This window comes from Trachinotus anak, unplaced genomic scaffold (assembly GCF_046630095.1).
Source record: "Trachinotus anak isolate AG129_WGS33_773 ecotype Australia unplaced genomic scaffold, CSIRO_AGI_Tana_v1 ptg000028l, whole genome shotgun sequence".
Taxonomy (NCBI): domain Eukaryota; kingdom Metazoa; phylum Chordata; class Actinopteri; order Carangiformes; family Carangidae; genus Trachinotus; species Trachinotus anak.
The window spans coordinates 9,776,085-9,792,581 of record NW_027273879.1 but is presented as its reverse complement, the minus strand read 5'-3'; the positions used below and the strand labels follow the sequence as shown (position 1 = coordinate 9,792,581).

Here is a 16,497-nt window from a genome sequence, read left to right as displayed (position 1 = left end):
GGAGGAGGAGCTTCTTGTAATCATCTCATGACTTCAACAGAAGCAGAGGAGAACTGTTTCAGATCCATACTGAATCTTAACTTCAATCAAAGTTTTAACTGAGACCTCTGGAGCTTTTATCTCATATGCTGGCATGAAGTTTGGGTGCCGGTGTGCTGTTGTCTGTATTTTTCCCTGGTGAATGCTCGTGTGTGTGTGTGTGTGGTAGCGGTCTCTCCCTCTCATTGTGTGTTTGCTGCTGGAGGTGGGACGGCTCAGCTGATGTCATTGAGTGCAGCAGGCTGAGCCTGAAAGAGGCCCTTTGTTGGCAGCTGTAGCACGAGTAGTCCCTGTGCCTCAGATACACACTCTCACAGGGGACAGGAGAGAGGAATGGCACCGCTCAGACTGCCCTACTGCCCACTCAACTGACACATCTTTAAGTTTAGCAAGCTTCTGGACCAAACCCACGCTTTTGGACAATTGTTGTATCTTACAGAAGTGGAGCTAACCAAAAGCCCAAAAGCCAAAGAGGGAAAAAAACATGGAGACGCTCAGAGGAGAAAGTTGGTAGACTTTGCCGGACAGTGGACTGTGCTTTTTGTTTCAGAAAGGAGCGAGGAGAAGAAGAGGATTTACAGCAGCTGGAAGGACAGAGGAAAAGAAAGCTAGTATATTTCATCACCTATTTTGGCTTGGTGCTTCTCCTCCTCTCAGTTTTTTTTTTTTTTTTTTTTTTTTGGTGTTTGAATTTTTCTTCCGTTGGACACATGTAGAGGGGAAACATTCGGGGGACGTCTGATTTGAACAAGCAACAAAATTTTCAAGCGGGAAGGGAAAGAAAACAAATGAAAATGTTGGAGATATGCCTGAAATTGGTGGGGTGTAAATCTAAGAAAGGCCTCTCGTCCTCCTCCAGCTGTTACCTGGAAGGTAAGAATATTTAGTGACAGTTACAGTGTTGTCTCTTAAGCTCAGGCTGTGATTTTTAAGTTTGCTTTGGGGAAGTGTAAAGAAAAATCAAAGTAGAGATGTCAGAGAGGGAAAAAAAACATCAGAGGTTTAAGAGACAAAAGGAGAAGGATAAAAGATGAAGTATTAAGTAAAGTCTGAACAATGATTTTTGGACTGTGGAAACTGAAGAATGGGGAGGAGAAAGTGGAGAGTAAGCGCAGGGGAGGGCGAGGGAGGCCAGACACACTGGCTAGCTGCAGAGGAAAGAAGTGGAAAAAGAGACGGAGAAGAGAATACAAGGAAATCTGACTCCTGGCCGTGTCCCACTTAACTCTTGTTTATGAGGAGAGGGGATCTAATCTCAGTCTGCACTTTTCAGTTCTTTGCCATGTTCTAGTACTTGGCCTTTGTGTGCTTCTTCCATAATGAATTCAGAAGATAATGTAGATATATTTATATCATGTTTCTTTTCAGTATGAGAACTTATTTTCCATGACTTCTAATTAGACTGCTCTGGTCACAGATAAAGTGTGTAATTGATTTGCCCATGATGTATGAAACACAAGGGGAATTTGAAAGAAATCCAGGACACATTGTACATAATCAACATAGCAATTGAATTGTAATGGAAGACTCAGTGAAGTCTTATGTGTTCCAAAGATTGTGCAACCGAATGATTCAATAGAGATAATGGTCCTGGTACGCTCTCCACTGAAGTGGATGACAGTTATAAGGAGTCTCTAATTTTCAGACCATATGGTACAAAGCATAGAAAACCTCTTGCTGACTTTCTGTCCTGAAATACTTCACTAGAGGTAAAGGCCTGATTTGTCGTTGGCTCCGAATAGTAGGATTTTAGAATAAAATCTATAAACGTAACAGCAGGAAAATGCTACTTGAAAATTTCATGACACCTTATAGTTATTCTGTATGATGTTAAGTTGCCTTGTTTTCACCTGCACCTTGTTTCCACCTCTACAGGGCCCTGATCTGAACATCCTCTCACTAACATGATATCTCCCACAGTGGGTAGAACCATATCACATGATCTGAATCAGCTTGCCCTGTTCACCACCTCCCGCTCAGGTGATGACAGGTGATGCAAGAGAGATATGTAAGCCATAGGTTTCCCCCCCCATCTCAACCCTGAGCAATATGTGGTTTGAGACACAGGCTGATTTCATGGAAGTGAACCCCACACTGTTGTATAGATTCACAGTTTGCTGCTGGTTTCTGTTGTGCCTGCATTTGCCTTTTGTCCAAGGTATAAATGAGCTAATTTAAGATGACTGCTTTGGTCATGAGCACCAGCTCCCAGTAAAACCAGACATGATGTTTTATTATTATTTTTTTTAAGTAGTCTAGTTTTGGAAGACGTTTCTGTCTTGCATCACTGTGTGAGTCTGAGTGCAGTCATAGCTATGAATTTTGTACAAGATCCACGCATATTTAATCATTTTGAGTGTCATCTCAGTAATGCAGCCAGGACATGGTGTAATTTCTCCCACTGCACGGCTCTGGAGAGCTGTAGTTTGATAAAGGGTATTTCTCATTCTTTCTCACTTACCTCCTGAATTTTGTTTTTCATATGACTTTTCTTTTCCTCTCTCTCTGAGTGTGTGTTTTTTGGCCCATGTGTCAGTGTGCTGTCACCCTCTCACAAAGAGCTGTGGTATTTGTGGCCCGTAAAGTGGACATGTGTGGCATGGGCTGCTCAGATGCTCTCTCCACACACACTTTATGACCAGACCAAACTCTGGACATATGGTATGTCTAGCTTGCTCTCAGGTCTGGGTCTTGAGTATCGGTGCTCTTTTATATCTTGCTCAATCGCTTTTCTCAGCTTCAGCCCAAATCTGACAAAACACAGCTGTGTTTTTGACTTGAATCATTGTGTTGTTTGTATTTTTGTCTATCTAAAATATTCTTTGGGAACAAACTACTCTCGCTTACGTAACCAAGGGATGAACTGAAGTGCAAATCTTTGGCGGCTAATTATTCACAAATGTGGGTGTGAAAATGCATCATACAAGGACTAGATGATTGTATAGCACTTTTTTTTTTAATTTACCATAAGGTTCTATGAGTTTCTCACCAGTATTTATATTCAACCATGAATTTTACCATTGGATATGGAAACAAGTCAAACTGTGAAACCGGTTAAATTAGCACGACCAGATGACGCAAAACCTTGCCACACATCTTAAGATGCCATTGAACTGAATAATATTGGATCTTCTTTCAGATGTTAAACAGATATCTTATAATAATGATCCTGTTACATGGCTGCATTCTCAAGTTTAGATCTAGTACTTAATGAAAAGTTGTTGTTGTTGTTTTTAACCACGTGAATGTGGGACTACAGTCTCCTTATTTGTGCATGAGGCACATAGAAACTTTTATTTTTGCCAGCTGTGTGAAGCACGCCCGATTGTTGCTCCAAAATGCAACAGTTCTGTCTCTCTTCTTAGTCTTGGAACACACATAAATATGAGAGTCTAAGCTGGGCAGACAAAATTGAATCTGGCGTGTGCTCACAGGCAAAGTGGCAGGTTTGTGACCTAAAAGAGGCACCACATTTGGCTTTGATTGTCTCACTGTGTTAAGGCTGGCGAGCCTAGCTTGGCAGAAGAGGCTGCGTGCAAGGCTTTCACCAGACCTCCAATAACTACAATGATGCCTGCAACTTGTCAACAGTGTCATGTGACTGACTGTGGGCCACATATGTTCTGTTTACGTCTTTGGGGTCATACTAGTTTTTAGTAATTCATGGTTCGAACTAGGCTCTTTTCATCTGGGGTTGACGCAAACACATAAAAGCCTGGGGTTTTGCTGAGGACACTGCTAGTTGCTTGCAGCTCTGTATTTGACAGCAGTCAAAATCATCATGAGAGGGTGCATGTGACTCTTCTGTACATGCTCAATCAGCCTTCTGCTCTGTTTCCACTGGTCCAGCTGTGCCTTTATCACTCAGTACAGTTTGTCCTTTTCCCCAAGTTAAGGTTGATAATTCTGGCTGCCTTTAGCTCTTGGTATAATTCAGACTAGACAGGCCTTAGCACATCTTCTACAGGTAAAATATGTCTGGCAAGATACATCAGGTGATCTCACTCCTTATTTTCTGCAAAGGCACATTAAAGATCTGTGGAAGTTTTCTCAACCAGTATCAACTTAAACGATGCAGGATATCTGCTACATTATGCGGCAGGGGGTTGATTTAGCTCGAGTGCTTTCCAGTATATGATGAAAAGCTTGTAAACCAAAATATCCGTTTTTCAGAAGAGCAGCCTTGACCATCACATGTGTTTTAGACATAATCAGGTGAATCCAATAGTTTTATGAGCTTAAGAGGTCGAAGCAAACATGAGAGATATATGGTTTTCAGTTGACAGAGATGATGTAATGGATAGCTGGTACGTCTTGTTAGTGTGTAGGCGAGTGGGAAAGGCTTAAAGTCGGTCACATTTTTCCTGCCTGCGGTACCACTGGCGTGATATGATGCACTCATTCAAAACTTTCATTGACATCTGGTTTTCAGACATGTTGGCTAGGGTCTGCTTCTGTATGTTACTGAGCAAAACCTTAGAAATTTTCCCAACATATCACTAAGACGTTTTAGCTCCAAATGTGCGTTCCATTTTAAGAATAAAAACCTTTCTGTGAAGGTTGAAACTCAGTCCTTATGATAGCAGGATGGTGCTCTGAGTAAAACCATCTCTCGCTGGACTCTCCACTGTTACCAGAGACTTTATGGGAATTTTAATTATACACATACACCTACAAAGATCAGTGTTTGTGTCATGTCCATGGATAACAAAAGTTTGCTCTTTATTTGCCAGTAGGTGTGATAATAAAATACAATGTCATTTTAGCCTTTAGGATAAGCCGTAGACATACAGTGGTATTTTCCTATTGTATAAATCAGTTTATTCTCTAAAGTTAAAATTTGGCCCTCAGACCACTGGTCCTGGTTGAATGAGTCATTAATGTTGGGGAATAGTTTACTTCCTAGGCCCAGTCTACATTTTGTTGTTAGCTGTGTTATTTGTATTATTTATATCAGGATGTGTGAACAATTATGTCAGATTTCTGACTGCAAATTTGTTCTTATTTCACTTTGTTCTTATTATCCTTATGTGCTTTCTGTATTATATTTTTGTTTTATTTTTGTTTTGTGGGTAGTTTCACATTTGTTGCTGGGCATCATTTCTAGATTATCCCCAGATGTCACAGGTCACAGGACGTCTCTTTCAGTTATTTGTCTGCCTCGCTGTTAAAGCAGCTTTTAAAAAGCCTCATTTCCTGAAACGACTAATACGTACATATATTGTAATTTTAACCAAATGCAAAGCAGTCAAAGGAATGTAATGGCCCAAAACTGTTTTAGCATATGTTTAAATATGCATTGCTCTGCCTGGCCAATAATAGTCAGGTTTGTCACATGTTAATAGCGAGCCCCTATTTTTTTCCAGTCATACAGTAGCTGTGAAGAATTGGAAAATTAAGTTCCACATTGTGTGCCAACAGGAAACACAATGTGCATTGACTACTTTGTCACATAGATTAAATATATACACCTGGGGGTTCAAATCTAAGATGCCTCCAACATGTGTGACAACAGCTGATTAAGCTACACAATGAAGCTGTTTAGGCCAAACTTGACTGTTAAAACATCTCTCCTCACTTTTCTCTTCTTTTATCTCTCTCTCCCTCTTAAACACTGTCTTTATCTTTCCTCCTCATTCTTTCCACTTCTCACATTTTATAACATCACTTTTTTCCTGTAATTAACATAACTAAGTTAGAGCACTTTGAACTCAATACATGTGAGCGCAAGCACATCCATTTTACACTTAAAGTGAAGATTCATGCTGAGATGCGTTCTCATGGTCTGATGGGTGGTAGATGTCTTGAGGTATTTAAGAAATGAAAACGAAGCAGGGATAATCCAGGAAATGAAAAGTTGTAGAGACGGCAGGGACTTGGCGGGTCACATGATCAGGTTTATTGCTCTAATCCCATGGTGGGATCACAGCTGATGACCTGCAGAAGGGGATGCAGAAGAATGTAAATGACACATGGAGAGGCTGAGAGTTGACATTGTTGCTGAATCATTCAACATGTGTGAAGCTGTGCGGGAAAACTGCTTCACAATGCCGCTGCACACCAAACAACACGCCTACAGATCTCCCTCAGTCTCCCTTGAGAAATGCATTGTTTGATGTTTTCCCTCATATTCTAGTCACCTACACATGTTCTGATTTTTTTTTATTTTTCTGATCCTCTGTTTTTGTTTTTTGTTTTTTTTCAGAAGCTCTCCAAAGACCAGACTTTGAGGGTCAAGGTCTGACAGAAGCAGCCCGGTGGAACTCGAAAGAGAACCTGTTGGCTGGACCCAGCGAGAATGACCCCAACCTGTTTGTGGCGCTCTATGATTTTGTGGCCAGTGGTGACAACACACTCAGCATTACCAAAGGTGAGGGAAAGTATAATGCCATTCATTCTCATGTATTTATATTGAGTAGTTATTGGGTTTGGACTATTTTTGCAACAGGGTTTAAAGGTATGGTTGACTCAATATGATTTTTAAATAGTTTGACAACTATTGCTGTTATAAAGTGACATATACTTCTAGAGGACCTTTATGTCTCTATAAGGTTATGACTCTTACTGGGAATCTGCTTATTTGTTTCCCATCCTGTGTCTTTCCCTCTCTGTCTTCATCCCCGTGTGACTCTCACTTCCTGACAATGGTCTCACCCGTGGGTTTTTTTTTTTTTTTTCCACTGAACCGACTGTAAAACAATACCACAGATGGATCACGCAGACAAACAGAGGAAGGAAGGAGAGAACATATGCACCGGAATAAACAAGAAAATGTCCTGTACAACATTAGCTTTCATTTCATTTTAAGATGGTCCATTGCACATTAAAAGGTGTATTTTACTTTGGGTCTATATTGTCTAAAAACATGGATTACATGACTATTTGAGTTTTATCAACAAAATTGCCCACTTTGATGATTTAGATCAACATTTAAAGCTGCTTTTTGTTGTATCTAGTTTAAACTAAAACAAAAGAAAACAAATTCCTGAGTTTAGGTCACCAAATGACCAGTGGGAAAAAAAATGCCTCCGAGTTCCTGTTCTAGGGAAAGATGACATTAGATACAGTGGATTCCTGCATGTCTGACTCAAAACATGCTGAGTTCAGCTCTTGTACAGTGTCCATGTTATGGTAGCCCGGTACTCAAAGAATATGGAAGCTTGATAACAACCCCAGCTGTGGAAATATTCTTTTCAAAATCTGAAGAATGTCCTGTAACCATTAAAAATAATATCAAAGTATGTGCATATACCCAACCAGGAACTTCAGCCACAGTTAGCCTGGATATTTTTTATTCATTTTGATCTCACATGTTGACTAGGAGAGAAGCTGCGTGTGCTGGGTTACAACCACAATGGCGAGTGGTGCGAGGCACAGACCAAGAATGGCCAAGGTTGGGTGCCGTCCAACTACATCACGCCAGTCAACAGCCTGGAGAAGCACAGCTGGTACCATGGACCCGTATCACGCAACGCTGCAGAGTACCTGCTCAGCTCGGGGATCAACGGGAGCTTTCTGGTCCGCGAGAGTGAGAGCAGCCCCGGCCAGAGGTCCATTTCTCTGCGGTACGAGGGGAGAGTCTACCATTACAGGATTAACACTGCGTCTGACGGCAAGGTAGGCATCAGTGAAGACACAGACACATACTGATTTCTACCCATCAAATGGTAAACACAACTGAAAAAATACTGTTGGCTTTTTGTCAAAGTAACCCTAATACACTTTTGTGTGTCTTTCAAAATTGTCCTGCTTTTACCAGGGTTTCTTCAGTATTCACCAAATTAAATAAGACTTTCAAAGACGTAGAAAGTAGTGTCATACAGTTTCCATGGTCCATTCAAATACTAGCAGAAGATCTGTAAGGATTATAAAACCTATTTTAGTATGTGAATTTGTTTGACATTTATTTCTCGATTCTGTTTGTACTGCCCAGCATTATATAACAGTATATCCCAGTAATATAATCAATCTTAAAAATGATCTGGACAGAGGTACATTTCAGAAAATTGATGGATGCATTAACCAATTTAAAAATAAAAGGAATTCAAATTTGTGTTACATTTAAGTTATGGCTAAAATTGACACTTGCCTCCTGCGTGTACAATCTCTCACTTGAAAGTTATAAATGTGTAACATCAACATCTATCTGCAACCACAGAACAAAAAAGCTGTAACTAATGTAACTAACCCAGCAAGAAAAAAGTCAAGACTGTTGTAAACAAAATTCAAGACTTTTTAAAAATACATTTTAAAATTTGAGCTGAACTGAATTCAATACTTTAAAGATACTGCGTTTCATACATGTTGGGGTCTAAATGAATCTAATGGCTAAACTCCATCATTACATGCAGTTTTGTGGTTTATTGCTTGCTTCATAATGGCAGCAAACGGCAAAATCTTCCACATTGTTCTGTGTCTGCTGCAGTTCATTTACAGTGACGTTTTTTATGTAAAGTAATTCAGAGAGGTTAAGAATAGCAAAAAATAAGAATATTAAACACACAAAAAGTGACACATACCCGCAAGAACAGATCAAAGCAGTACTGTCTTCTCTCTTACAGCTGGCTGAGGCACAGTTTTCCATCATTCATAGGTCTCCAACACAAAGGCAGAATTTTTTACTTCAAAATGTCATGAGGTTTTACATTATGTATTATTAAAATCATCAGTGTGAAGAGGTTCAAGTTGGGTAAAGATGTCAGGGTATCCGGAGCACATTTATATTAAGAGCTTTTATGATAGATTAGTGTAGGCTACATTTCACTGTAGCTGAATTTCTTGGTGTGGGATTCCCCCAAATTGCTATGTCAGTCAAGAAGCTGCTGCCATTTTGGCTGGGTCAGCCTCCTGTCTGTGATGCTGCGAGGTGAGCTAGCTGCAGGAACGCTAGCTATGACAAGAATGCCTCTAACCACCACTGAGCAGCTCATAATGGCCAGCAGACACGAGGCTGGCCAGACACTGACGCCCATGCTAAGACATGCATTAGCACAGACAGTTGCAGCCAAGTATACACGCACACACACACACACTTGCAACAAATGGATGAACACAGATACAGACAGCGACAGCACACACCATCTCCATCTCATATTGTTTTCCATTCTCCCACGGAGCTACAAGTCAAGAGTCTGGTATGATAGGCTTCTCCAATAATTTGAGATTACCTCAGCACTCCCACAGGCTGCAGCTTTGTCTCACACTGACTCTGTGATTGCTGCTCAGAATAAGTTAAGTTTGTTTGTAAGAAAACCTGATTTTTTTTTTTCCCCCTCCTCTTTGTAAATGGTCATGGTTTCAGCCAGAGCAGCCAACTGACCATTAAATCCTCTTTAGATCTCAAAGGTCTTTTCACTACAGTCAAGGTTGTTCTTTTTCACTTTTTCCTCCACATGCCTTCAGCTTGCATAAAGAGCCCGTTCACAAGTAAAGCAATGCAAAGTGCAGATTGTAGAGCAAATCATTTTTAGGGTTATGTAAGACTTGGACAATGAAAAAGACTGTGTCCACTGAGCCCTGACCAATATCCTCCCTTTCACCAGCCTCTTGACAAATGCCTTGTGAGTTTCATGAGTTGCCTGAGACCTCTTAGTATGACTGTGACTGTAATAGATTATTTCATGTGTAGTACTGACACTTTTTCAGTTAATACATTTCCTTAATACCATGCAGTTTCCAGGCATTGAGTGTGAGCATTACCAAATTTGGAAAATACTCGAAAATAAGTAGTCAGTAGTTGAGTTGACATAATTTTATCTTTTATTGATGTAACTCAGAAATCTGTGTCATCACAGTTGGTTATAAAGATATTGACAGGATATTCAAATACAGAATGTCTTTTACCTCCAGCTGTACGTCTCGTCAGAAAGCCGTTTCAACACACTGGCGGAGCTGGTGCACCACCACTCCACGGTGGCCGACGGCCTCATCACCACGCTGCACTACCCGGCGCCGAAGCGCAACAAGCCCACCATCTACGGAGTTTCTCCCAACTACGACAAGTGGGAGATGGAGCGCACTGACATTACCATGAAGCACAAGCTGGGAGGGGGCCAATACGGGGAGGTGTACGAAGGTGTTTGGAAGAAGTACAACCTCACTGTGGCAGTCAAGACACTAAAGGTAAGAAGACAGTATTATTTATTTCTGGTTGCCTACTGCTCTTAATCACATGTATTTGACTGTATGAGGAACAGATGGATTTCAGTAACTTTTTGACACCTACTGTGTTCACACTGTCAGCTCTAAATCTTTAATGTGGCTGAATAATGCTACCATCTGGTGCCATTTGGATGCAACTGCAACCAGTCTGTGGATTTGCTCACTTTTTTTCTGTCCAGGAGGATACGATGGAGGTGGAGGAGTTTCTCAAGGAGGCCGCTGTTATGAAAGAGATCAAACACCCTAACCTGGTACAACTGTTAGGTATGTAAACTTTTTTGTTTTTTTAAAAAGCCCTTTGTCTGTGAGCAGACTGAAATCTGCCTCACGGTTATATGATAATAATAAAAATATTGGTTATTTATAACATCTAATCCTTTATTTCACTAACAGAATTTTTTTGGTTCAAGATAATTTGTCATGCTGAGTCTACAAAAGCTGTAACTAGATTTGCAGACGAAAGCAACATAAAAACATACAGAAAATATATATAATAATGAGCCTTGTCTTTTGCAACCTTGTTTCCTTCCAGGTGTGTGCACACGGGAGCCACCATTCTACATTATCACAGAGTTCATGACCCACGGTAACCTACTAGACTACCTGAGAGAGTGCAACAGAGAGGAGGTCAACGCTGTGGTGCTGCTTCACATGGCCACACAGATCTCCTCCGCCATGGAGTACCTGGAGAAAAAAAACTTTATACACAGGTGGGTGGGAAGGTCTTACAATTGCTTTTTGTGGTAAAACTGAGCCCTCACCTATAATTGATCGTCCTCTGATCTTCAGGATTGACGTTCGCCAGCAGCCTGACTACAGATCTTCACTGAGATCTCAGTCAGAGCTGCATGAATACAGGAGAAAACACATTTTTCTGAACAGCGCTCCTCTCTCCCTCCCTTCTGCTCTCACAGGAGGACAGAATTGTATCACAGAGAAACCGATGTTGTAACATTGCTAGGTTGTTCTGGCACGTTTAACAGGGTCCTTTAGAGGCAACAAGATGATTTATGTCTTTCATATTTGCCAAACTCCATTTTAATTATTAAACCTGACAAGACTCAGCTTGTGACTCTGCTCTACACAAAACATCCGTAGAAATCCAAGACTACATTGAATGTTGTAACAAGACACACTGCTGATATTTTTTCTTACTAATGGAGCTGTATTCAAATCAGCTCACGCATGATTGTAGAAAATCAGGATTGCACTTTTGCCTCATTCTCCTCTCTGTAATCTCTCCTGCAGGGACTTGGCTGCCCGTAACTGTCTAGTCGGGGAGAACCACCTAGTGAAGGTTGCAGACTTTGGTTTGAGCAGGTTAATGACAGGAGACACCTACACAGCTCACGCCGGAGCCAAGTTCCCCATCAAGTGGACCGCTCCAGAGAGTCTGGCCTACAACAAGTTCTCTATTAAGTCTGACGTCTGGGGTAAGTTTGATTTTGGTTAGGCTGTGCAAAAATGTATTCCTAATGTTCCTGATTGAATAGCTAATTTATTTCAGAAACAATTTAATGCATTATAATATTGCACATATTCCTACCATGACTTTGCATTCCAGTCATTTAGTTCTGGACACCTTTCTGTTTTATGCCTCCAGCATTTGGTGTGCTGCTGTGGGAGATCGCAACCTATGGCATGTCTCCGTACCCCGGTATTGACCTGTCCCAGGTCTATGAGCTGCTGGAGAAAGACTACCGTATGGACCGACCAGAGGGCTGCCCTGAGAAGGTCTATGAGCTCATGAGGGCCTGTGAGTAGCAGAATGCATCTGTCCTGATTACAGGCACTCTTCTCTATCGGGAGGGTTTATTTTAATGTTTATTATTGTTTTGTCTTCCTGTCAGGTTGGAGGTGGAACCCTTCAGAACGTCCCTCTTTTGCTGAAACACACCAAGCCTTTGAAACCATGTTTCAGGAGTCCAGCATCTCTGATGGTCAGTGCTGCTTTCTTTTCTGTTGAAAGCACCTTTTCTTGTGGGTAATATTTTGTGATAACCACAGATACCCTCCTTCAATGAACATAGCACTTGTTGTCCTCTCTCAGTTGTTAATATGTGGAATCATCATGTTTGCCAAGTCGTAGATCTTGACTGTATGCGTACTTTTAGAGGTGGAAAAGGAGCTGGGCAAGAAAGGGAAGAAGGCAACATTAGGCTCCATCCAGCAGGCTCCAGAGCTGCCCACCAAGACCAGAACTCTCCGCAAAAACATGGACAACCGGGATGGAGATAGTCCAGGTGAGATGCACTCACACTCCTGCCCTTGTTGCCACAAGTTGTTGTAAAATAGTCCATCACAGCTGTTATTGTACTTAAAGGAAAATGTGAAATGAATAATGTATGCAGGGCTGATTATTTTTAGTCAAATTCACTTAAAAATACTTGATAAAATGGAGTGTAAAGACTTAAAACTTTGTACTGTGAAATGCTTTTCAATTCATTCAGATAGTGGTTTGCTGTCTAATGCTGTCTTATCATGTAATTCCTTTTAGCTTCCCTTTGAGTTGCCATCTTTAAAATCCTTTAAGATCAAGTGTAGTCTGAGATTTTTGGCTGTAACCACAGAAACATGCTAAGGCTTGTGGAGTTGGCGCCCTTAGGTTTCTTTGGCTCTAGGAGCCAAGACATCTGCCAACCAGCTCAGTTTCCTTTTAAACCAGCTCACCTTTCTTGAACAATAGTTTCCATTGTTTTGCTTTTTTTCAGTCTGTCAAAGCATTGGAAGTATTTTAATTTTTGTTATCACTGATGGTTCCCTCATTCTTTTGTTCTTTTGTACACTTCCTCAGATCCATTGGAGCCAGAGGCAGCTGTGTCGTCGCCCATGCTTCCCAGGAAAGAGCGCCCCCTCCTGGACAGCAACCTGAATGAGGATGACCGCTTGATACCCAAAGACAAGACCCGAAGTTTCCTCAGCCTCATCAAGAAAAAGAAGAAGAACGCACCCGCTCCGCCCAAACGCAGCTCCTCTTTCAGAGAGATGGATGTCCACCCTGACAGGAGGGGCGTGATTCCAGATCACCGAGACAGTGACAGCTTCAACAATGGTGCGTCTTTGGCCAATAATGACACCACACATGGCCATGACTCCTCCAGGTTCCTGAGTACTAACAATAATGGGGCAGGGGGCATCGCCAATGGGGCTCCTACCTATCCAGGACCGTTATTCCCCAGGAAGAAGGGAGCTCCTGCAGTGCCTGGCCCAGGAGGCAAGGCAGCCACCACACCACCCAGTGAGGAGGAATCCATGTCTAACTCGAAGCGTTTCCTCTGGTCCTCTAGCATGCCCACTGGCTCAGACGGCAGTGAATGGAAGTCTGTCACACTGCCACGAGACTTGGGCCAGCGCCACTTTGACTCAGGTACCTTCGGGGGCAAGCCAGCTCTGCCACGCAAGAGAACCAGTGAGCAGAAAGGGGAGAGCACCCCTCGGATGGGCACCCTGACACCCCCGCCACGTCTAAACACCTCATCAGATGTCTCCCCTTCCTTCTTAGGCAAAGACACTGATCCCAGTCCTGGTTCCAGTCCCCAGGCTTTAACACCTAAGGCGGTCAGGAGACCGGGTGTTTCAGGGCTGGAGAACTCCAAAACCAGCGCTCTCCACGCTGAGCTTCTCAAGCCCAACGTGTTCCCTGCTTTGGGGGCAGCTGGAGATGAGTGCAGGGCCCGCAGACACAAGCACCCTGTGGAATCCTCATCTGTCAGGGAAAGAGGAAAGTTACAGAAACCCAAGCCAGCCCCGCCTCCACCACCCACCAATGCCAAGACGGGCAAGATCTCCCGCAGCCCCACCCAAGAACTCCCCTCCCCCTCCTCCACCACCTCAGACATCAAAGCTAAGGGCCTCCCCTCTGTCTCAGAGCCCCACCACACAACCACTGCCAGTGACCAAGCCCGCTCACCACTCAGTGAGGGCTCCAAGAAGCTGCCCCTGGGCTCCACCTCCAAACCTCAACCGTTGAAGACCTCCACCTCCTCCACTTCAGTGACCACCTCCCTCTCCAGCCAGAGTCTAGGAGGCTTCTCTTCCTCCCTCACCTCCCCCGGCGACCAGAGCTCGCCCACTGCTTTCATCCCCCTAGTGAACACTCGACGCTCCCTCCGCAAGACTGCACCCCGCCAAGCCTCTGAGCGCACCCCCAACTCAGCCGTGACACGTGAGATGGTGCTGGAGGGCACCGAGCTGCTCCGCGCAGCCATTTGCCGCAACTCGGAGCAGACGGGTAGCCACAGCGCTGTGCTGGAGGCCGGCAAGAACCTGTCGAAATACTGCATGAGCTACGTTGACTCCATCCAACAGATGAGGAACAAGTTCGCCTTCCGTGAGGCCATCAACAAGCTTGAGAGCAGCCTGCGTGAGCTGCAAATCTGCCCCACCGCCACAGGGGGTGCCAATGCACAGCAGGACTTCAGCAAGCTGCTGTCCTCTGTCAAAGAAATAAGTGACATTGTTCAGAGGTAGCGCCCTAAAAGCCTATAATACCAACACATGAAACTGATACTGTATCTTACACTACCCCCTTTATCTGAGTGTGTGCGTGAACTGCGGTTCATGCCGAGCTCACGTTGGAGAGCCGAGGGTAAAGCCTGCTGGAGGGCAGCAGCGGCAGAGTGTAGGTCCACACTACAGTACACTCTGAAACACTTAAGCCTGTGGTTATTGTGGATGGACAGAGACAGAGTATGCAATATTGAAAAGCCTTAACTATGAATGAACTGTGTCTTTTGGCCTTAATGAGAGGCTAGGGGCCAACTTTTGATCAACATGACCTTTCACCAATCATTTTTGAATTGATCATGTCTTATATATTCTAGTTGTTCTTCCCCTTTATCATTGACACTAGCAGAGAAAAGGCCTGTGATATATTTGTTTCCATCAGTTTGTTTTTTGGTTTTTTTTCACTGAAGCCAATGACAATGAGCAAAAACAAAACACTTAACCTCATCTTGTCCTAGGATACCTGCTAACACTTAAACGACTGATCTCATATTGTCCATTTTCACCTGTAAGAATTACAGAGTTTCTCAAAGCACAGTGCTTGTAATGTGATGCCTCTGTCCAACGCATCCCAACATTTTCCACCGCTTTGTACCGTGTCATCAGTGATTGGTCGTGTGCTGAGTGATGAAAACGTGTCAGTGTTTGTTGTGTTTGAATGCTTTTTGCAGTATTTGCAACCATGTGCCATAAAATAATAATGGGAGCAAGCAAGTGAGGGAGAATGAGCCACTGGCGTTCCCCTTTTTGCTTCACTGCACACTTTGGTAACAAATAGTGCCTTACACACTATTGGCAGAGCTGTTAATAACTTCTCACTTAACAAGTGCAGAAATGTGGCTTTGGCTGAACTGTGCCAAGTGTCCAAGAAAAGCTGTGTTGATTTGTTTATTGGATTTAAATATCTGCCATACCAAAAAAAAACCTTTGTCTCCAGTCTGTACTGGAGAGGGACCAGGGTGATCTGCAACTCAGTGGATCTGACTGTTGTTTTATGTTGTTCTTAGACTGGACCTTTTTTTTTTTTTTTTTTTTAATTCAACTTTCTTTACATGCCAGTCACAGAAGCCATCAGTAGCAGCTTGGCCTTGCAGCAGCATGCTGTTTGATCTGTAAAGAGGGATCAAGGACTGACACAGTGTTTCTCTGACCACTGAAGGGCCTCTTTGCCAGAGAGAATTAGCTTTGATGGAGAGTTTGTCACATGGTCTAAATGCTGTTTCAGAGGCCTTTCCACCCCAGCAAAAAAAAAAAAATTATATATCCTGGGGGAAACACTGGACTGAAATGTTTATTGATCTGTCACTTGCTGTCTTACAAAATAATGTATAAGTGAGAAGCTGACCATTATAGACTAAAAGAACCCATGAAATTCCACTGTAACATCATACGTTCCTTTATTCTTGTCTGCATCTCTTGGATATTTTCAGTATTTGTGCTGTAGTCGTCTCACCCCATGTGCCCTGTCTGACTGCGATGCCTGAGGACACAAGTCAACCGCAAGCTGCCTTGACTTCACCATGGTACTGTCAGTGTTGGCTTTTTTTTTTAATTCCTCCCCTTTACCAACCATACCACTACACTTTGTGACTAAGCCTCCTCACCAATTTTGTAGACAAACTTTGCTTTCCTTTGTAAATATGTTTTCTTTTTCCTATCTCTTTCTCTCTCTAGCCTTGGTGCAATTTTTGTTGCAATAAAATACAAAGCAGTTGTGCTACTTGAAATACATTAATGACTCTGGTGCTTTTTCCACACAATCCTTTGTCGATTGTTTTGTCGATTCTTTTC

The 16,497-nt window shown here is 42.7% G+C and overlaps 1 protein-coding gene across 2 annotated transcripts in view; it reads left to right on the top strand.

The window, feature by feature from the left end:
* abl1 (c-abl oncogene 1, non-receptor tyrosine kinase) overlaps positions 1-16,437 on the top strand; it is a 33,191-nt gene extending 16,754 nt beyond the window's left edge. The window contains exons 1-11 of one of the 2 annotated variants that reach the window (XM_071467046.1): positions 341-912; positions 6,245-6,409; positions 7,361-7,656; positions 9,889-10,161; positions 10,380-10,464; positions 10,733-10,910; positions 11,449-11,633; positions 11,804-11,956; positions 12,051-12,140; positions 12,315-12,443; positions 12,995-15,755. In XM_071467046.1, coding sequence (XP_071323147.1) covers positions 828-912; positions 6,245-6,409; positions 7,361-7,656; positions 9,889-10,161; positions 10,380-10,464; positions 10,733-10,910; positions 11,449-11,633; positions 11,804-11,956; positions 12,051-12,140; positions 12,315-12,443; positions 12,995-14,670 — 3,315 coding nt within the window. In that variant the 5' untranslated portion in view covers positions 341-827 and the 3' untranslated portion in view covers positions 14,671-15,755. Of the gene's footprint in view, positions 1-340; positions 913-6,244; positions 6,410-7,360; positions 7,657-9,888; positions 10,162-10,379; positions 10,465-10,732; positions 10,911-11,448; positions 11,634-11,803; positions 11,957-12,050; positions 12,141-12,314; positions 12,444-12,994 lie in introns of those variants that run through there. The other variant, XM_071467045.1, reaches the window with a different exon arrangement.
* The last annotated feature ends 60 nt before the right edge of the window (positions 16,438-16,497 follow it).